A 22,279-nucleotide genomic window follows, 5' to 3' on the forward strand; every position below is an offset into this window, starting at 1 on the left:
TTCTGTTGGAGAAACAGGAAATACACTGAAGGAATCCACAACATTGTGATAAATAACAAGAAAAATATAGCCATTCAAATACTCCAGTGGAACTGAATGAGAACAGGGGAAACAAATTCTTATTTCAAAGATGCAATAAAAAGTATGTATATTTGTTGAGTTGCCTTAAGCCTGTTATGCTAATAACTTACCCTTTGCGTCTATTTGGTATTTTCAAAAAAGTTTAATAAAGGTTTTAAAAAGGGTAAAAAGTGGAACAAAAATGAAACAATAAAAACGAATGAAATATACTAAAATCACTTGTTTTGCACTGCAAAGGATGCAATATGTGTAGTATGGATTGGGCCCTCCCATTACCTCTGTTATGAGAGGTAACTACACAGTATAGAGAGGTTCTAATCCTCACTATGTAGTCATGTGAAATAATCTATTGATAATTAATCTAATAACTGAAGGTAAAGAACCGTTAGATTTGTATCCAGTAGATCAGAAAACATGAACATAACAAATTTAAGACCAATTTATTTCATTTTTATTTGTCATAGCTTTCAATCAAATGGTAGCAAATGGGGCTGTAGTTAGGTGACACGGGAGAACCTGCATTTTTAAAGCCCTCAAAACTATTTGCCCCACAGGCGAATCAATGCAGGCACCTTGAATGACACTAGAACGTTTTCTCCTATGGATGACATTAGCCCTTTAAAAATGTTGGCAATTCTATTCATAGATCACTCAAATCACATCCAGTTTGGCTTATTGTTCAAGCTTAAGCACATTGCAAACAAAATTTTGCAGCATATAAACCGTGTTGTTAATGAAAGTCAGCCAGCCAATCGGTCATTTTTACAATCATGTAATTTATTTTACAACATTGCACCCTGAATCCTGTGTAATACATCTGTATATGTATGTGCTTCTTTCAACAAGAGTGAAATAACTCAGTTTTCACGCATTGTTTTTTCAATCCATGAAACAAACTGGGAAACTCGAACATAAACACCAGGCTTCATGGGCTGCGCACAGCCAAGACCCCAGGAGGTGACTCCATGAAGGATATATTTTCCTTGTTCTGCACAGACCAGAGGCCCTCCACTATCACCCTACAAATGAAAAAGGGAAATGAACATAGCAGAAATAAACATAACCATGTAATAAACAGATCTTACTGGATACATTTTGTCTGAGACTGTGCCCACACAAGATCATTCATATATGCAGGCCCACTCACAGCAACCGCTCCCCAGGGGGCAAGGCCTAACCTAAGAAAGGTGAACAAACTGAACAAGGCAACATACTGGGATTTTAAAATTGGCCATAACTTTATTGATTCCAGATGGAGATAACATTTGGCTTAGGTATTGGGTTGTATATCCCTCTCAGCCTCCTGGTGGAGGGCTGAGGCATGACAGAGTTGCTGATGGGATTAATGCATGGGTTGGCAAACTAAGGCCCACGGGCCGGATCAGGCCCAATTGCCTTCTGGATCCGGTCTGCAGACGGTCCAGGAATCGCCACGTGGATCACCAGTGCACTCGTTCTTTCCCTCTCCCTCACACGGTGGCGGCGCTGCCGCCTCCTCCCTCCCTCCTCCTGGCTTCTCCCCACCCTGCCTAGAGAAGGAAGGGGGCTGGGCTTTGTTGGTGCCAGCAGCAGCAGCACTCGAGCAGCCACCATTTTAAGCAGCCCCTCTCCGTAGCCCTTTCATCGTCCCACTGCTGCCAGCCCGTCGCTTGCAAGACACAGGAGCCGTGGTTGGCTGAGCGCCCCTCTTGAGTGGCCGACATTTAAAGCAGCCCCTCTCCAGAGATCTTTCGCATGCCACTTAACGTCCCGCCACCAGCCCCTGCCCCTCGCAAGACACAGGTAAGCAGCCACCAGGGCTCGTGGTGCTCTTGCATCATTTTTTTAAAACCAAAATATAGTCAGGCCCCCCACAAGGTCTGAGGGACAGTGGACCGGCCTGCTGCTGAAAATGTTTGCTGACCCCTGGATTAATGAGTCCATTGCAAGATGAAGGTCTACATGGATGCCCCCTCCCCCTAGCCGCTGAAGGAAGCTCTATGGCTCATTAGCCTTGGCTTGGGGACAGAGACTTCCAACCAGACCCCTCTCACGAGGTACCCTGTGAACACACCCTTTCTGAGGTGGGGGTGAGGCACCATTTCACCTCCTGCCTGATGTTAAACTAAAGGATTCCACCCCAATGCCTTATCCACCAAAGTTGTGACTATTGCTATGGGGAAGACAAAACCTGCAAACGGGGCTAATTGTGTGCAGGCAAATTCCTTCCCAGCTCCAACAACAATTACAGAACCACAGCATAGTCAGTGAATGCAGTGCCCTGGGAAGGAAGATTAGCATACAAAACTACAATATGACTAGGTCATTAGGTCAATTCTTTATTGCAGTTCAAAGACCTAACAGCACAGTATCACTAAATAAGGGCGGTGGGGGGGGGGGAGGCAGGGTTGTTCCCCATAACAGCAAATGTCAGGAGACCCCTAGAGCTACAATTGCAAGAGTGTAACCATCAATCCCATCTTCCCAGGGATCACTGGGAATTGTAGATTTGTAAGGGGAACCAGAAGAAATGGAGGCAGTGAGAGATTTCACTTTCTTGGGTTCCATGATCACTGCAGATGGTGACAGCAGTCACGAAATTAGAAGACGCCTGCTTCTTGGGAGAAAAGCAATGACAAACCTAGACAGCATCTTAAAAAGCAAAGACATCACCTTGCCAACAAAGGTCCATATAGTTAAAGCTATGGTTTTCCCAGTAGTAATGTACGGAAGTGAGAGCTGGACCATCAAGAAGGCTGATCACTGAAGAATTGATGCTTTTGAATTATGGTGCTGGAGAAGACACTTGAGAGTCCCATGGACTGCAAGAAGATCAAACCTATCCATTCTCAAAGAAATCAGCCCTGAGTGCTCACTAGAAGGACAGATCCTGAAGTTGAGGCTCCAGTACTTTGGCCACCTCATGAGAAGAGAAGACTCCCTAGAAAAGACCCTGATGTTGGGAAAGATGGAGGGCACAAGGAGAAGGGGACGACAGAGGATGAGATGGTTGGACAGTGTTCTCGAAGCTACTAACATGAGTTTGGCCAAACTGCGAGAGGCAGTGAAGGATAGGCATGCCTGGCGTGCTCTGGTCCATGGGGTCACGAAGAGTCGGACACGACTGAACAACAACAACAACAACAACAACAACAAGGGGAACCAGGGTCTCCTAGCAACTCTCAGCACTATTACCACTACTACTAGTAGTAGTATACCAAAAACAAGAACGAAGAAAAACCTAAAACCAATAACCCCCGACTCCTTCCCACAAAGACATAACAAACTACAGTTCCAAGGATTCATGGGGGGAACCCATGATTGTTTAAAGTGGCATAATACATAATGTATTATGTGGATGGGGCAATGAGGGTTTGGAATGTTGAGCAGCCAAGGCTTACACCAAGCAATACCCGAATGTCTGTTGTTTCTGGTGTATTGTATACCTGAAGGAGCGTCTCCACCCCCATCATTCAGCCTAGAGACTGAGATCCAGCTCCAAGGGCCTTCTGGCAGTTCCCTCACTGTGAGAAGCGAAGTTGCAGGGAACCAGGCAGAGGGCCTTCTCTGTTGTGGCGCCCACCCTGTGGAATGCCCTCCCATCAGATGAAACAAAATAGGAAATTCTTTCCAGTAGCACCTTAGAGACCAACTCAGACTGAGTTGGTCTCTAAGGTGCTACTGGAAAGAATTTCCTATTTTGTTTCGACTATGGCAGACCAACACGGCTACCCACCTGTAACTCCCATCAGATGTCAAGGAAATAATCAACGATCTGACTTTTAGAAGACATCTGAAGGCAGCCCTGTTTAGGGAAGTTTTTAATGTTTGATGTTTTATCACATTTTTAATATTCTGTTGGGAGCTGCCCAGAGTGGCTGGGGAAACCCAGCCAGATAGGCAGGATATAAATAATAAATTGTTACTATTATAATATTATTGCCAAGTATTTCCATCACTAGACTCTCTTACCTGGCAACTGTCAGTACCACCATCAATATTCCCAGCACAGAGTTCGGTGGTTCTGACCTTGTTGTTCAGAAATTCAGGCCGATTGCACACTTTATTTTCAATTACAGGGAAGCCAGTTTCTTTAAGAATGCTTTCTCCACCAGTTCCTTTGCGAGTAAGGGAGAAAGGAAGAAAATAAACAGACATTAAATTGTGATATAAACATTGGCAGGGTTGGTGACAGGCTGTAATGATGGGTGGTTGCTTTAATTTTCTCTTTTTATGTCCCAGTAGTGCTAGGAGAAATGCCAAGCTGTCAGGCTTTCAATACTGGACATAGCCAGTATTTGGTCCTCGTAAAAACCGTCTGGGCAGAAATCGCTGAAATGTCCAGGAAAATCTGGATGCATGGCAAATTTCATAAAAAGTAGCTCCAAAATTGTTGTTTTTTTTGGGGGGGGGGTAGATTTTGCAAAAAAAAAAAAAAAGCTCAACAACTATTCACTTTTTGAAATATGGCGACCCTACCCATGTGTAAGGAAGACAAAAATCAAAAGGATGGAGATTAGAATAATATAATGGAATATGGAGGGAAGACAACACAACCTTAGCTACTTTGGATACTTAGCTGCTCAAAATTTACTCACCTTTTGTTTCACCCCATCCAGTAACATAACATTCTGCTCCACCTGCTACCATTGAATTGGCTGGAGGCAAACATGCTGGAATGACCTTATCGTTGATCACAGCAGGGCTGAAACAAACATTTCCCAAGAGGCTTGACATTGTTCTTTTTCATCATTCCACATACCCTGGTTGCAACCAGTTGGGTTGTGAACCTTCAGGCAACTTCTTCTTTTTTAAGGAATGCATTTCTAGAAGACTAATGTTCCCAAATGTCAAAACAAAATAAAATAAAAAAATTCCTAAGGTGCTACTGGAAATAATTTTTTATTTTATTTTGTTTTGACTATGGCAGACCAACACGGCTACCTACCTGTTCCCAAATGTGTCTGTCCTTATCAATGCTCAATTTTCCCCAGTCTCAGGCAAGCAAAAGTGATGGAAGTTGGAACTAACAAAGAAATATTCAATTCAAATGCTTTCCCTGTAAGCCTTACTTGCATCCTGGTCCTACACATGTTTACTTGGAAGGAAGTACTGCTCCAGAGCAAAAAGGGTTAAGCTCTGATGGTGAAGACAGACACAATGTTTTTAGAACAACTGATCTTGTTTGGAACCTCCCTTTCCATTTTGGAAAGGCACATCTACTGCTTTTTAGGCAGTCTATCCACCTAAAGCATAGGAACGTGGTATGAGTCCGGCATTTAACTTGCAGGTATTTATCTGAATAAGGCAAGTTGCAAATCAAACATCACACTGTGATAGCTATTGTTTAAATATCATGACTGATTTTACCCTTCGTTGTTATATTAAAACGCTTTGACCACACATTATTTCTTCATGCAGCTGAAGCCCCAGATATACTAGAACAGATGTCAATTCATATTCATTGCAGCATGTCGCTGCTAAAAGAAAACCTGCAATTAGGGCCATTAGTCCTAAATATGTACATAACATAAGGATACACTGCAGACAGATCATTATTGCTTCAACAGGTGGTTGCTTAAAACACCGAACTAGGTGGATATTATTCCACGTGCAAAGCAATTTGACTAAAACAAGAATTCTCTGCTGTTAGTGATTTCAATCAAGTTAACATAATACTTTTTTTAAGAGAGGGGAGCAGTGCTGTCAAGTATCCCATTTCCCCCGGGATTCTCCCTTATTTCGAGCAGTTTCCCGCTGCTCTCCCTTATTTTTTTATTTCCCTTAAATTTCCCGTTTTTAATGGAAACAGCTCCTCCCCTGCTGGCCAGGGACTGGGTGGGAAGACCTCACCTACTTGGAGAGAAAAGCCTCAGCCCTCAAAGCAAGTGGGAGCTGTTTCCCGCGCTTACAGGGAGGGTGTATTCCTCCCCCTGCATCAGCCCCTATCCGTTGCCGCCGAGCCCCTCAGCCGGCCAATAGGGTTAGCTGGCGGGTGGAGCCTGGCTGCCTTTGAGCAGCTGCTGCTTCCTGTCCTGTTTTGATGGGATCAGACAAGAAGACGATGGGGCTCAATCGCACGGAGCACATGGCTGCCCTCCTCTTTGCTGGCTGCCCTCCTCTTTGCTCCGCTCCGAGCCCGAGCCCGCTTGGAGTTTACATTGCTGCTCCGCCCACTTTTGCTTCTGGCTCCGCCCACCACCAACATGTGACTGTCCCCGGGATAGGTGAGACTGCTGATCCCTTATTTTCAAATCCGAAACTTGACAGCTATGGAGGGGAGTGGTCTGGTGATCTAGGGATGGGCAAATCTGTAATCTTGGTTTGTCTCAGTTTCTCATTTTTCCACTCAAGTTCACATTTTTGCATCAGTTTGTGATTTTAAAAAATAAGAAGTGCTCGTGAAAATTTGCCCAATTTTTTAAAGTGTATATTTCTCCCAATAAATACATTAAAAAAACAAAACCTTTTCATATGCCCAACTCCTATGCCAAACCTCTTGCATCAGTGGTCAATAACCCAATTAAGCTGTGTTGTGTCAGCTCCTTCTATCCAACTGAGGGTGTGGAGCCTGAGCATGCAAGTGCAAATTCTATAGGAGAGCAGTGCTTTGGTTCATATATTGGTTTTGGGGAGTATGCATTGAAAAGGTTTGCATGCAAGTATGTGCTAAAATTCTCCCTGCTCCGTACTGTGATTTGACCCTCCCCAACAACTGTGGGAAACAACCATTTCAATAGCTATCACTTCACAACATATGAACTGGTCAATAAAATGACTATTAAAATGTATAACACAAAGAGATACCTGCTTAGTTTCAGCAAGGCAATGTCTGCCCTATTTGGTCCTTTGAATATTTTTTCAACATCTCGCTCTTGTACAGATGGCTCAGTAGCTCTCTCTGTGTGTGCCCCGAGTGTCACTTTGTAATATGAAGGTCTTGACGATCTGCAAAAGGCAGACTCATTATGTAAGGGCATCTCCAAATAACCAAGGCGCAGTTCTGCTCACTATGGCTGAAGAGGGCAGAATTCTTTCAAAGTCAGAGATTGGGCGACTGAAGCACATACTATGCCTCCAGTTTTAATCCAACCCACCATACAGCTATGCATTTGTCACCATCTCACACCACAGGGAGTGAAATTACAGCCAGGATGACAGGTACAATTTGGGAACTTATGGGCAGGTGCAAAAGTAGTAACTGCCCAGTTACAGGTAGATTAAGATACTACAAGCAAAACTTCTCACTAGTGAGAAACAGGGAACAGCAGGATATAACAATCCTAGCAACTAGGAACCAGTGATTGATTCTCTTCTTCTAAAACACAATTGGCCACCAGGTAATGATTACTAACCATTTATAAAAGGGGAATATAAGAAGCTGCCTTGTACCGAGTCAATATTATCCGCACGCTTTGGGGGTGCATAAATGCCTCTAACAAAAAAATAAACATGGAACAGTAAATGTCCATTGCAACATGGCAGACCCATTGTGCTGCTTGTCTGCTCGGAGAAAGTAGCACCAACAGTTTGAAATGGCTTACTTATCTAAGCAGTGGGTGGCTGTCAGAACCCACTGTGGAGCTATCAATGTGCCTCCACAGAAATGCAAATCAAAGGACCTGAAAAGAAGGAAAGGCAGATTAGTTGTATTTCTGCTGCTCCCAGCCATTTTAACTATGAGTTCGCCCCCAATGATTTGTTTTTATCTGTTCTACCAGTTGCTGTTTCAGATCCTATTACTGTCATTATTTTACTGCATACATTGTATTATTTTTGTTTGATTACTTATATTTTATTAGAAAGTCTTCAGATGGGGGAAATCTTTAAAGGAAGCAATACAAAGAAATGGATGGATGGGTGTATCCCAGTTCTCCCGAAAGGCTGGCAAACAATACTGCCTTTAACTCAAGAGTGAGAAATCTGTGGCCTTCCAGATGTTGCTGGATTACAGCTTCCATCATCCCAACCACTGGTGATCCTGGCTGAGATGAATGGAATCCAACAACATCTGGAGGGTCAGAGGTTCTCCAGCTTTGCTTCAACATAACACAGAATTTTTTTCTGATGTGTGAACATGTATTCTCTCTCCCACAGTGATCTTATTGATAAAAATGATGAATATAAGTGATGCCAACTAAACCATCTTTGGAATACAGTGGTACCTCAGGTTACAGACGCTTCAGGTTACAGACGCTTCAGGTTACAGACTCCGCTAACCCAGAAATAACACTTCAGGTTAAGAACTTTGCTTCAGGATAAGAACAGAAATCGTACTCTGGCGGCGCAGTGGCAGCGGGAGGCCCCATTAGCTAAAGTGGTGCTTCAGGTTAAGAACAGTTTCAGGATAAGAACAGACCTCCAGAACGAATTAAGTTCTTAACTCGAGGTACCACTGTAGACCCATTGAAATCAATGAGTTTGAGTTACAAGAGTCTGTTGGTTTTAATGGTTTCAATAACTTTTGTCCATGTGGTTTCCTTTAAGCATATTGAAAAGTTGAAGGAATTTTAGGAAAAGTCTGAAGCTTTTCCATTGAAACCTTCACTTCAAACTTACTTTCCCCAAGCACGTGTATATACTGTCAGATAAGTTTATTGGTTATATGAGGTTGGTTAAGTTTAATTAATGCATGAAGGGGTTAATACCATAGAGTAAGCTGTGCTGCCCACTTCCTCTCACCTTGGGAAGAACTAGATAATCAAGCTTTTGTTTTCAGTCTACCTAAGAAGCTCCATGTGTGAATTGGTTCTGAGCTGGTTGCTCCAGCTCAAATGCATGGATCTCTTCAGCCATTCCTGAGTTCCAAAACTAATAATTTAGGAACTTTCACCACTTCGGAACCAAACTAAGTTTAAATGCCTGTGCAACCTTTTATGAATGCTGTATGGAAAAGCACATGAACCACACCTTTAAAGAGTTTGTAAGTAAACCAATTTTTAACTTAACAAATGTGTGGTCTTTTCCTATGCTGGGGGAAAAGGGGAGTTTTGGGAAAGGGTACATTTTAAAGGTACAACAGCTTATATTTCCTATTTTACAATGCTTCATATTTTGTGGTTTTAAATCTCCTCTGGAGTTCTCTGACCAAAGAGTAATTGCCCTAAGCTTTGATCTTGGCATCCAGGAATTATCCTCTTTATACCAATTTTTTCCTTGCACCAACACATACATCTTTCCCACTTCCTTGCTAACACAAACACTTGAGGGACATTATGTAGCCCAGGGGTGGGGAACATTTGTTTCTGGATCCCGGATCCCAGCTCCCATCATGCAAGCCATCATGGCCAATTGTCATGAATTATGGGTGTCGTAGTTAAGCAACATCTGGAGGGCCAAATGTTCCCCACCATTGGTGTAGCAAAATGGATTGTGGGTTTTAATACCTTACTCGAAGACTAATCTGCCAAGGCCAAGAATGGGGATTTGCAATGCATCCACCAACAATCCGTCCAAAGCAAAGGACTGGTTTATATTTGGCTTTTCCACATTCATATTCCTCAGCAGCTGGAGAATAAATCAAAGAGACACAGAGGAAATGTGAAAATTAGTAGAATGTTAGGATTATAAACACCTCAACAGGTCTTCATAATTTGGGAAACCGAGTTGTCAGATGCAAAAGAGGACATGGCTTCTGCACCTTCAATAGTTGCATAGAAGAGGAAATTTCACCAGGTGTAGTTTTCATGAGAAATGCCTTACATTACACAGCCATGAAAGGTTCACGAGCCCTGTCTCACACCTGGACACCATAATGAGACACGTTTGTATGTAACTCTGAAAACCATTAATCTCCCACAATCCATTTCTAGTTCCTACACCAACCCTAAACCTTCAGCTCATTGCTATGGTTAAGGAAAATCCAATGAAGCCTAAATTAACTAGTGACTAGCTGTGGAACAGCTTGAATGGACTGGAGGTAATTCATTTCAACCACAGCAAGGACTGCTATCTTGTGCAGATATCAAGTCTTCTCTTTTTCAGTGCACCTGACCTTGTTTAGAGAAATTGGTTTTTTAGCAGATGAAAAACTATTGACTAAGAAGAGATGGTCAACAGCAATAGGTGTACAGTGAAAGCCTATGTGTGTCCACCATGCCCCACTGAATTTGATGGGACTTACTCCCAGCAAAATGTGTTTTGGACTGCAATCAAAAACAGCAATCCCATGTCAGATTCCTCATTCTTTTCCACTAATGTCTAGTGATAGACATGTAGGACATGAAATTATCATATCAGATGTTCCCCAACCGTGGCAGCTGTCAATAACAGAGTCAGAATAAATGGCACCATGCCAAGATGAGATCATGTTATGTGCTACCAGAGCTACACATTATAGAGAGAGGTGAGCAAAATCAAAATGAGCCTGCCATTTCCTGCAGCAGGCCTAGTTCCAGCCTAAAACAACATTGAAATAGAAATGTTTAAACACTTAAAACGAAATATAACAAAGCTGACAAGTCATTACAAGCATACTTACGGCACTGTGGGACATCACAGTAGTCCCATGTTTTGCTTGGGTCTGTGGTATAGCACCAAGGGCCATTAATATCACCATCTGGATTTCTGCAATACTATGGGGGTGGGGGGGGACAACAAAAACAGAACTACTCAATCTGCAATATTTGTATGTTCATGGGTGTGACAACCTCATTCAGCAAGTGGCTAGGGCTTATGTCCTTTACTATTTTCAAAATGCAACCAAAATGAAAAATTCAGTTCCATAGAAGCTGTAAGAACGTACAGTGGTACCTCGGGTTACAGACACTTCAGGTTACAGACTCCACTAACCCAGAAATAGTACCTTGGGTTAAGAACTTTGCTTCAGGATGAGAACAGAATTCGTGCTCTGGCAGCACAACGGCAGCGGGAGGTCCTATTAGCTAAAGTGGTACCTCAGGTTAAGAACAGTTTCAGGTTAAGAACAGACCTCTGGAACGAATTAAGTTCTTAACCAGAGGTACCACTGTAACTATGTTTATAGTACAGAAGCTACTTTGATTTGGTGCAGACATAAAACTGGCTCTCTAGAAACCAATTTCAATATCTTGTTTCAAACTTTAAAAAAAAGTTAATGTGGTAAAATAACATTATTTATTTGGTATATTTCTATCCCCCCCTTTCACCCAAGTAGCTCAAGGTGCTGTGCTCTCCCACCCTATTTATCTTCACATCAACCTTGAGAGGCTGAGAGACAGTAACTGACCCAGTGAGCTGCATGGCTGTGCTGGGATTTGAACCCTGGTCTCCCAGGTCCTAGCCCAACACTCAAACCACTACAACATTTTTAAAATGTAGCTAAACATGATAGACATTTAGCAAAAGAATGAGATAATAAAGGGGGAATAATTAGTGGGGAAAATGAAAAAGGAGCATATGAAAGGGAAGAAAAAAATCAGGAGGCTTGGGGACATTTTTCATAAGGTCAATCCTGCTTAAGCTTTGTCTGGTATTTTCTGTTTCTTTACATTTCACAACATATCCTACCTACTACATAATGCCACTTACATTTTTTTCCAGACCTGAACGGGGGTGAGTCTGTGGTGTGAAAAAATCATGCTTATGAGGTGTCTGCAAACGCCACTCTTGGCAAGTCTTGCCAGTTGTTGTCACTGCAATCTTTCCACGATAATCTTTACCATAACCGGTCCTACAGTCTTTAAAGGGAGATAAAGATGGTTGGTTAGGTGCTTTTCTTACACAGGTCATATTTGCACTACAGGATTAAATTGCTTTAACATTCATTCCCACTTTGCCCAGGAAACCTGGGAATTGTAGCTCTTTCTGTGTTGTGGGGACTTTATTTCTGTCCTGTGTTTAGACTTTGGTTCCAGATAAAGTGTAAAACTTTGGTTCGGCAAGAAAGCCTTCTCAGTAAGATCTGGGATCGTGAGAAAGCAGTTTTCACTCTCTCAGTTCATTGCTGGCAGACCCAAGATTTACTGCACCTGTGTTATCCCATGCCAGTGTCTCAAGGACTTACATGGCCAGTTTGCTAATTGGAATAACATTTTTCAGCAATGTTGTCATTGGGAGCATCACCAGACATAGGGTTTTGGATAATTATAGCTATGAAGCCTTTTGATTGATTGAGGAGAGAGACACTTGTTACTAGACAAGAATATATGAATCATCTACCTCACTGTTACATCTGCTTTCCCTCAGGCCCTTTTTGTCTATCCTTTAAGTTTGTACTCTCCTGACTGACACCTTCAGCAACCTTGGGAGACCAAGAGTGTTGGTAAAGTATTCTACTCTTGGCTAAGTTAGTCTTTGTGGGTTTCTGTATTTTCTGTATCTTTGGTATCAGGGTTCATGCTATGCTGCTATTTCAGTATTATCAATCAAATATATAGCTTTCACTTTTGTGTGACTATTTGGGTCAAACCTTGGTTTGAAACCAGTACCTTAGACCTCTCTGATCACGTGTGGCTACCATATATTTGGCTTATTTTGCTTAAGGCCTCAGGAAACAGAGAGTAGTAACTTATAACTACTGATCACTACAATTTCCTTAAAGATCTGGAGATCATCTGTGTAGAAGTGATAATGAAAGCCTATATGATGGTCTTTTGATAACATGTACACAAATGCTTCACTGCCAATTTGCTTGCAGCATTGAACTAATTTTTTAGAATGAAGTGCAAAGCAGCATAGGGAAATATAATCTATCCTATATCTGCGCGCCTGCACCCCCCAGACCTATAGAATTTAATGGACAACAAATGTGGTCTAAAATGTAACAGAGAGAATGTTAACGTAGTGAACTGAAAAAAGATCAAGCCTAGAGGCACCTTTCTCTACAGTGGTACTTCGGTTGTCAAACGTAATCCGTTCTGGAAGACAGTTCGACTTCCGAAACGTTTGACAACTGAGGCGCAAAGGGTGGTCTGCACAGTCAATGAAGAAGATTTTTAAAAACGCAGCGGAAGCCGTTCGACTTCCGAGGTGCATTCAAAAATGGAAGCAATTACTTCTGGGTTTTTGGTGTTCAAAATCCAAAATGTTCGGCTTCCGAGATGCTCAAAAACTAAGGTACCACTGTATTGCATTCCTATAGTAACTTAAAGCAGCCACAAAATAAATTATTTAATCTTTACTTCACTGAATTCCATATCACTTCTATATAAAGGTGACTCTGGGCTGGCTGTCTGCACTGAGGGAAGCAGTCATACCAAGGTTTGGTGACAATGTGGGCTGTGGCTGTTGTTGTTGCTGTACAGGATCAGGACACTTTCGTAGATTACAGTACTCCCATCTTGTACTGGGATCCGTAGTATAACACCAGGGAGCCTTATCGTTGTCTGGGTTTCTGCAGTAGTTTCTCCTCAGGTCCCTATAAATGTAGATACAAAACTCTATATAATATCCAGGGTGAGAATAACATTTAAAACAGTTTGAATATAATAGGTTAGGATGCTTAGGATTCTATCGTTTGATTCATTGATGTCTTGCTCCCAGGGTAATGTGCCTGGTTGCTCACTATAATGGTGCATTTCTTAGCTATACCAACCAATACAGTAGTTTTGGGGGAAGCTGTGACCCTTCAAATACTACTGGACTAGCATGGTCAACCATCAGGGATGATGGGAGTTGTAGGTCATCAACAATTGAAGGGCTATAGGCTCCCCACCCATGGCTTACAGTAAATACCTTCAACCTGTTTTTTAAAGGCTTCCATAACTGCTTAAACCTGTTTGGGGGGTGTGAATTGTTGCTGCATTGCAAGGTTTCTGGGTTTCTGCTGTATGTGTTAAGCTGGTTTTGTAATTGATTATTTGAATGATATCTTTTAATTTGTTGCAAGATGCCTTAGGCAGCATGTGGTTTTTTTAACAAATAAAATAATTATACAACTTAGGTGTCTGATGCTTTATACTCTTCTTATGAACTTCCAGAAGACATCTAGTTGGCCATTTCTAGGAACAGAATATTGGACACGATGGGCCTTTGGTCTGATCCAAAGGTCTTTCTTTTCCTAAACTTATGACATCACTTGTAACCATAGACCTTGCCCCAACAGAGAAATTGTACCACTTTTAACAAAATATATCCAACATGTGTGAATTGTTAAAAAAAAAAATTTGAATGAATAAGGATATCAACTATCTTGGCTTATCATAACAGCCTATGATCTCTAGCAGATTAGGAGCATATGAAGCTGCCTTGTATCACGACAGACTGTTAGTCCATCTAGCTGAGCATTTGCTACGCTGGCTGTTTTTTGCATGGTACAGTAAACCTTGCTTAAAGGGTAACGGTTCCCATTTCTCTCATCCCCCAATACAAGCAGGAACAGCAACTACAATTCCCTGCCTAGCATAATATCCAAACCAGGGGTTGCAGTTTGTTTCATTCTAAACAAACCACATTGTCAAGGCAAGGTTTCTTCTTGATTTCACATGAAATTTCACATGACTGGCACGGAGTGGAACAAATCCAGAACCCTGGTTTGTATGTAATGCCAAGAGGAGTTTGAAGAGTTCACTGGAGGTGGGACACTCAAAAAGTGGGACACTCGCCCAAAGAATCTTGTTTAACATTACCTATATGTAGGGCCATTTTACATGATTTGCTAGACACACAAACAAGTCACAATGTCTGAGGAAAGCTGAGGCGAACATACGCATTTGGGAGGGCTTCTGGGGTTTTAGTGTGAACATGAGGTGTCATAGCGCTCCATGCTTGGCATTTCTTTCCAGAGATGGTCAAGGCCGTTGTACCCCGGTAACTTGTGCCAGTGCCTTGATAGCAGTCGTCAACAGGTTCGGTTTGCCCAGCAACAGAAGGAGCTGCAGCTAAATTAAAACAAAATTGCTACAGAAATAAGCATCTTTTTTGCCTCCCCCCCAAGTGCTTTTCCTGGGGCGAGACCTCACGAGAGCACACAAGATTGTGGTAGCCAAAATGCCCACCAAGATCTCGTGGGGAAAACCAGGATGTCCCTTTTTTCCAGGGCACCTGGAAGGTATGCTAGAGGGCATTTGGTTCTGCATCCCGATGACAGAATGATGTAGGCTCGCTGAAGCTACAGGAAAGGCTACAAGAAAGCCAGGCAATATATCGTTCAGATTGACAACCCAATCCTAATTTATTTCTTGTGGATTAGATTTGCATCCTGCTTTACAGTATAGATCAAAGCAGATATCCTAAACACATGTGTTCAGAAAAGAAGTTCCTACGAATTCAATTGGAATTTTGCCTGGGAAGCAAGCCAATCCCAACAACAGAAGGAATTTATTCAGTTAATATACAATTCTGACTCAGCCCTTTCCTCATCCAGATAGGAACAACAGATGCAACAGATAAAAATCAGCATAATGAACGACCCAAAGGGTTGAACTTACTCTGCATCTGCTTGTCGCCTCTTCTTAAAATTAAACCCAGATATCATAGCCAGATTTGTCACATGAGCTCTTTAATTTTTTTAAAATATCAAAATGGCTTGTTCTGCTCACATCTACTGCAGATGCACAAATGCAGCCTCTCTTACCAGTAGCTACTGGTGCACCATCACAGCTAGCAATATTGCAGTATTCCCATCTTTTTTGCGGATCAGAGGTGTAGCACCAAGGCATGTTCTCTCCATCCGGGTTTCTACAATAGTTATTTTCTAAATGCCTAAAACAGAAAATGCATGAAGGCAACTGATGTTGGAACAACTTTGCACTTATTTTTAGGAAATCAGAGAGATGACAAGCTTACTGCAATGCATTTCTAGTCTCAAAGACTGAGATAACAATATTGGATCTATAGTTTAACATACTTGCAAGGGTAGTTCTCTGGCGTTCTGGCATGCTTGTGAGGTTCTTGGGCTGCCCAGGCCTGGCATGTTTTCCCCGATACTGTGACGGCTACGTTACCCCGATAGTCTTCTCCTCTTCCTGCCAGGCACTGGCGCCCTGGGCCAGAGGTTGGTGGGGGTGTCGCTATATCAGAAAAGAGAAAGCAAATGAAGCCAGCATCTTCAGAACACCTAAGAGACAGCAATCCAATTTACTACTTCCTTAAGTGGAATATGCATTCCATTCTGTGGAATGTTTGAGGTTGCCAAAAAGCTACCATATGCTTTGTGAGATCAAAGGACTGTAGTTTCTTCTACTTGAGTGTTGGATTCCCACTGCTGCCAAAGGAAAACGAATATATTGCTATAATGTATCATCACATCAAACCTGGAATTGATCATCCAAATACTTACTGCACCGAGGAATGTTACAAAATTCCCAGCGTTTAGTCGGGCTGGTGGTGAAACACCAAGGGCGAGGCTCACCATCAGGATTACGGCAGAAGTTTGACTTCAGATTCTTTTCTGGAAAACTGAACATTACATTGGGAAAGTTGAGGCTTCTGCCTATTGACCACTGCACTGGTTATTATGTTTCCTTGGGGAGGGGGTGCAGGAAACTGCCCTCTGGCAGGTCAGACTATCTGTCCCTCTGTCTAAGCATTGCCTTCTCTTGACCCCAACAGCTCAGTTGGTTAAAGCGTGTTGCTAATCATGCCAAGGTTGCAGGTTCAATCCCTGTATGGGACAGCGGTATATTCCTGCATTGCAGGGGGTTGGACATGATGATCCTCAGGGTCCCTCTTCCAACTCTATGATTCTATGAATTGCAACAGTTTGTCAGGGTATCAGGCAGGGATCCTTCCCATCCCCGGGTTCCTTGAACCCATGACTTTGTACTTGCAGTTCATGTGCTCTGCCACTGAGCTGCAAAGCAATGTGCCAAAGACTTTGGAATCAAGCATATATTTTGCATGTTGAGCTCTGTAGTTTCCACACATGAAGTTCCTATATCCTATATACATCCAGAGACATCTCACACAGATTCCATTCATTTCAATGGGCAGAAGAACTAAAACTATAGTACAGTCATGGTTATTGCATTGCACCCTATGTGGGGTTAATCCAGAAGCTCCAGATGGAGCAAAATACTGCACTGAGACTGTGGGCGGGGGCATGTTAGCAGCAGCACATAACTCTTAAAGGGCAAGTTCAAGCAAGGCTCATGTATTAATTTACAAAGCCTTTAGCAACCTGAGTCCAGGATACCTTTAGGATTGCCTGATGCCTTCTACCCCCGAGTTTTTCTGATGTTATCGGTAACGGACTCCATGCTCTATCCCTACTGTACACTGTTTAGAAACTGTGGGGTTGAGCAATACGGTAATCATCAAAATAAATGGTTTCTGCCTGAAGCCTTCATATAACTCAACATGTTATCCTTTTATCCCCCATTCTGTTCCACACACCATTGGTAATTGCCATTAGTTGAATTGGTGAGGGTTTTTTTTTTTTTACTTGTGACTTACTTTGATGGAATATATCCATGAGCATGAGGTTCCTGAGAAGCCCAATCCTGGCATTCAAGTCCAGATTCAGTTTGGGAGACCCTGCCTTGGTAGTTTTCCCCACTGCAGTACATGCATTGCTCTGTAAAGATAAATGTTTCTCTTTGAGTCATGCAGCTTTGTCTTCTTGTCTTACAGGCAGGAGGAATGGTGGAATGTTAGGTCTTCTGCTCTCCACTTACTGTACACAATAATAGGACAGTGATCAAGTTCTGGTTTTATATTATAAGGCTGTTAAAGTCGCTAGGAAGTTTAGAGCTCAGGTTATATCAGGGCTGGTTCCTTGAAGGTGTCGGAGCTAAGCTACTCTGCCCTTCAAAATCTAAGGTAGTAAGTAATTTGTTCATATTGTCTTCCTGAAGTTTTAAATTATACTGTCTTATGTACTATTATAAAAATGTTTTTAAGAGCATGTTACAATGTTTGTTGGGGTAATGGAATTGCTTGTGTGCTTGTGCGTGTGCGTCCGATACTGTTTTTTAGTTTACCCTTCTTTGCCAAATGATCCTAGAGTGGGTATTATAGAATAAAAACATAATGATGCTTCATCAAAATTGGATTAATGTAGACTAATTATTGCCAATACGGATTTTTTTCTGTAATCCAATTTTCTGTGTCTTAAAATCAAGTCTTGGGGAACTCGTCTGTTCACTTACGAATGATTACCAAACAACCCAACAGCAGCTTACATTAGTGAGAATTAATCAGAAGACTAATGCTTCTATAAAGGCACTACTACAATATTTGTATTTTGATATTATGAATAATGTGGCCATGTACATGTGAAAACTGGGTTTCTTCATCATTAAAAAGAACAATACTTGAGTATATGCTGCATTTAAAATAGCCTTGTAAAATTAAAATTCTGGTGCACTCAAACCCACCTTCACATTCTTGGATGTTGCAATAGTCAAATCTTTTAGAAGGATCTGTTGTGTAGCACCAGGGACCTTTCGCATCATTATCAGGATTTCTACAGTAATTTTTTTCTAATCCACTATCAGGGTTAGTGGTAGGTGAATACCTAGAAAGAAATAAGAAAACAGAGATAAAGAATACAGTCATACCTTGTAAGTCGAATGGAATCCGTTCTGAAAATCCGTTTGACTTCCAAAACATTCGGAAACCAAAGAGTAGCTTCCGATTGGCTGCAGGAAGCTCCTGCAGCCAATTGGAAGCCGTGGAAGCCATGCCAGACATTCGGCTTCTAACATTGTTTGAAAGTCGGAACACTCACTTCCGGGTTTGAATCGTCTGGGAGCTGATTTGTTCGGGAGCCAGGGAATTTGAGAAAAAGCTGAACAACCTTGGGTCTTCCTCAACTTTGGTGAAGGCTCCCCCCAAAAAGCTCAACAACTCTGGTCAATACAATGGGATCACTGCCATTATTATTTTTTAGTGGGAGTAGATTGCAGTCTCTTGGAAGCTGGACATCTCTGTTATAGGCTATCTCCCCATTCAACACCATTGCCTGCTACATGCAGAGGCAGGAATGTGACAATAATATGACAATGCCATACATCTTATAGCAGCAGCTATTACTGGAGGAAAGAGCAGAAGGGAGACATGGTGTTGCAGCTCCTTTCAGCAACAGCTACCCATCCTCTGTAACAACTAGCTTTGGTCTGAATCAACTGCGTTTACGTCGATGAGTTTATACAAAACTGTTGCTCTTTTGGTGTCCCGCACAACTAAAGTATCTTTATTCATATGGCAAATAATTTCACGAGGGTTGCAAAGCAAACAATAATGAAGCACTGAGAAATGAATAGCTACTTGCCTATCCTATCTAAACTTCAGGTTAGTAATTCAGCATGGATTGCTGAAGAGCTATAACTTATTGCCACTGCAGAACAATGCAGGCTCTGATGAATCCTTTTGTCACCTATTACTGCTATCGCAGTCAGGAAGTACATAAATTCTATCTTCTTGGCCAATCATCTGGCTCATGGCTTGAATTGCAGCGGGTTAAAAGTCAAAAATCCTTAAAAGGCATGTTTGTTACATGAGAGAGAGAGAGAGAGAGAGAGAGAGAGAGAGAGAGAGAGAGAAGCAGCAAAATAAATGTCTTTAAAGACTATGTGTAATTACTGAGGGTTGTGTTCTATGTTAGTCATACTCAGAGACCATTGTTTCATTTTGAATGAACCCATTATGCTAGCAGAAGCCAGTGTAAAGATTCCCACTAATGCAACCGAGCACTCCCTCCACCCTCAAATCTGTTCTGGAAGTTCCAGAGATCCCCCCCCCCCCCCGAACAGCATGTGCATGAAGAGGAGAGAGACAAACAGAAATGCTTGTGCTGATGAAATGATCTCCTTAGCACTACAACACCCTCCCATCAGACGTCAAGGAGATAAAGAACTACACAACTTTTAGAAGACATCTGAAGACAGCCCTGCATCGGGAAGTTTATAATGTTTGACATTTCATTATGTTTTTATATGTGCTGGAAGCTACCTAGAGTGGCTGGGACAACCCAGCCAGATGGGCAGGGTATAAATGTTGTTGTTGTTGTTGTTGTTGTTGTTGTTGTTGTTGTTACAACCCATTGAAATGAATGGACATTACTAACTTAAGTCTATTACTTTCAGTGGATCTACTCAGATAAGTACAGTGGTACCTCGACTTATGAATTTAATCTGTTCCGAATGCACATTCGTAGGTCGAAAGATTTGTAAGCCAAAAAAAAGCGATTTCCCCATAGGAATGCATTGGAAACGAAAAATTTGGAAAAATTCGTAAGTCGAGTAAACCCCATCTAAAACCGCCAACGGATGTCCATTCGTAAGTCGAAAAATTCGTATGTCGAGTAATTCGTAAGTTGAGGTACCACTGTACTTAGTTACATTCAATATTTTGTTTTGATAATGTTCAAAGTGCAATTCTTTTATACTGTTTTGCATGAATAGCTTTAAAAAGAAGATTATTAGCATAAGAGTTGCTTTGTGCAGCACTGCAGGTACACCAGTGTTTCTATGAGAAGGTGGTCCACCTTAAACTGCAGTCCTGTGCACACTTTCTTGGGAATAAGTGCCACTTAACTCAGTGGGACTTAATCCTAAATGATCACACGAAAGATTGGGCTTTAATCAAGGGGACTCACAACCCAATCCTGTGCATCTTTACACAGAAGTAGGTCCCGCAGACTTCACTGGGGCCTACCCACAAGTAATTAAGCAGATAATTGGAGTTTGTTAGGCACAACTAACTTTTACCGAATTGCCCTACATATTTCAGAGAGCAAAGTCTAGTTGAAAATCTATACGTTGCATCTTAGCTAAGATGTACCATGGTTTGTGTAACAAATGCTGGAAGTATCTGAAGAAGTGTGCATGCACACGAAAGCTCATACCAAGAACAAACTCAGTTGGTCTCTAAGGTGCTACTGGAAAGAATTTCCTATTTTGTTTCCTATTTTGTTTCAAATGCTGGAAGTGTAAGCAAGTAGAAGGTACCTTCTTTCATATGTGGTGGATGTGCCCAAAGGTAAAGGACTTCTGGGAGAAGATTTATAATGAGCTTTAAAAGGTGTTGAAAAACACATTTAGTAAGAAACCAGAGGTCTTTCTGCTGGGCATGACCAATTATGAAATTCTCAACAAAGATAGAACATTTTTTATGTATGCCTCGACAGCTGCTAGGATTTTAATAGCTAAAAACTGGAAAACTGAAGAACTACTGACAGTGGAAGATTGGCAGATGAAGTTGATTGAATATATGGAACTCGCAGAACTGACCGCGAAACTCCGAGACCAGAGGGAAGAAACGGTGCAGGAGGATTGGAAGAAATTTAAAGACTATTTGAAACACGTGAAAAGATTGATATTTGAAATTGAAATCAGAGGACGTATAAGGCTACAGTAATGCTATTAGTTAGATTAACATAGGATATAAGAAGTAGATAGAAATATTTAATACTCATTTTTATAAGGATTAAGACTAGATGAGAATGATAAATTTATAATGTGTATAAGGATTAAGATTAGATGAGAATGATAATTTTAAAATGTTATAAAATTACTAAAGAAGATTAGAAATGAACGCAGAAGAGAGGATGTGAGGAGGTCCCTAAACAATGTGAGGAATATGATAAGGATAGTTTAATAAGTGTTTTTAAGATTTTTGTATTTTTGTGTTTATTTTTTATTTTTTGTATTTTTGTATTTTTGTAGTGTTATGTATTGTTTTGTTGTATTTTGTGTTTGTTGTTTTAAATTTTTTAAATAAATTCTTTAAAAAAGAAAGAAAAGAAAATCTATACGTTGCATGAAGTGGGAAGCGGCTCATTCTCAGATGGGAACAGATCATACCTGGGAATATGAGGAGTGGTGGCTGCCCATCTCTGGCATGCAACTCCAGTCTGAGTTTTAGATTCAGTTCCTCTGTAGTCTTGTCCAGTTCCTCTTTTGCATTCAAGTAGATACACTGAAAGACAATGCTTAATATTATTATTTATCATTATTATTGCTACAGCTACTACACAGCACCACCACTCAGTATTAATGAACACACACACACAATTTTTTGTGTACTTTTTGATGTGTTTATTTATTGTTTATGACTTTTGTTGTGTTGGTAATTATGTAAATCTTGTCATGTTGTAAGCCACATTGAGCATTGTTTTAACTATGGAAAGGCAGCATACAAATAAAACGATGAATGAATGAATGATTTATGCACCCCAATCTAATGTTATGACTTTCCATTTACTGAAATGAACAATACAGAATGCACTGCAATCCAGGTGCTGCTGCACAGACCCTTCTTCTAACTACAGGTGGGTAGCCGTGTTGGTCTGCCATAGTCGAAACAAAATAGAAAATTATTTCCAGTAGCACCTTAGAGACCAACTGAGTTTGTTCTT

At 41.4% G+C, this 22,279-nt stretch overlaps 1 protein-coding gene across 1 annotated transcript in view; it reads right to left on the reverse strand.

Annotated features, from left to right (window-relative positions):
• Positions 1–837: 837 nt before the first annotated feature.
• Positions 838–22,279, reverse strand: part of PLG (plasminogen) — a 29,818-nt gene continuing 8,376 nt past the window's right edge. The window contains exons 4-19 of the mRNA XM_033144117.1: positions 21,726–21,840; positions 18,297–18,436; positions 17,374–17,494; positions 16,259–16,377; positions 15,827–15,989; positions 15,554–15,681; positions 14,687–14,858; positions 13,236–13,396; positions 11,569–11,717; positions 10,541–10,634; positions 9,447–9,567; positions 7,605–7,682; positions 6,868–7,008; positions 4,659–4,765; positions 4,033–4,178; positions 838–1,100 (exon numbers count right to left, since the gene is read on the reverse strand). Of these exons, the coding sequence (XP_033000008.1) occupies positions 939–1,100; positions 4,033–4,178; positions 4,659–4,765; positions 6,868–7,008; positions 7,605–7,682; positions 9,447–9,567; positions 10,541–10,634; positions 11,569–11,717; positions 13,236–13,396; positions 14,687–14,858; positions 15,554–15,681; positions 15,827–15,989; positions 16,259–16,377; positions 17,374–17,494; positions 18,297–18,436; positions 21,726–21,840 (2,117 nt within the window). The 3' untranslated portion in view covers positions 838–938. The remainder of the gene's footprint in view (positions 1,101–4,032; positions 4,179–4,658; positions 4,766–6,867; positions 7,009–7,604; positions 7,683–9,446; positions 9,568–10,540; positions 10,635–11,568; positions 11,718–13,235; positions 13,397–14,686; positions 14,859–15,553; positions 15,682–15,826; positions 15,990–16,258; positions 16,378–17,373; positions 17,495–18,296; positions 18,437–21,725; positions 21,841–22,279) is intronic.

The sequence above is a fragment of the Lacerta agilis genome, chromosome 3 (genome assembly GCF_009819535.1).
Source record: "Lacerta agilis isolate rLacAgi1 chromosome 3, rLacAgi1.pri, whole genome shotgun sequence".
Lineage (NCBI taxonomy): Eukaryota > Metazoa > Chordata > Lepidosauria > Squamata > Lacertidae > Lacerta > Lacerta agilis.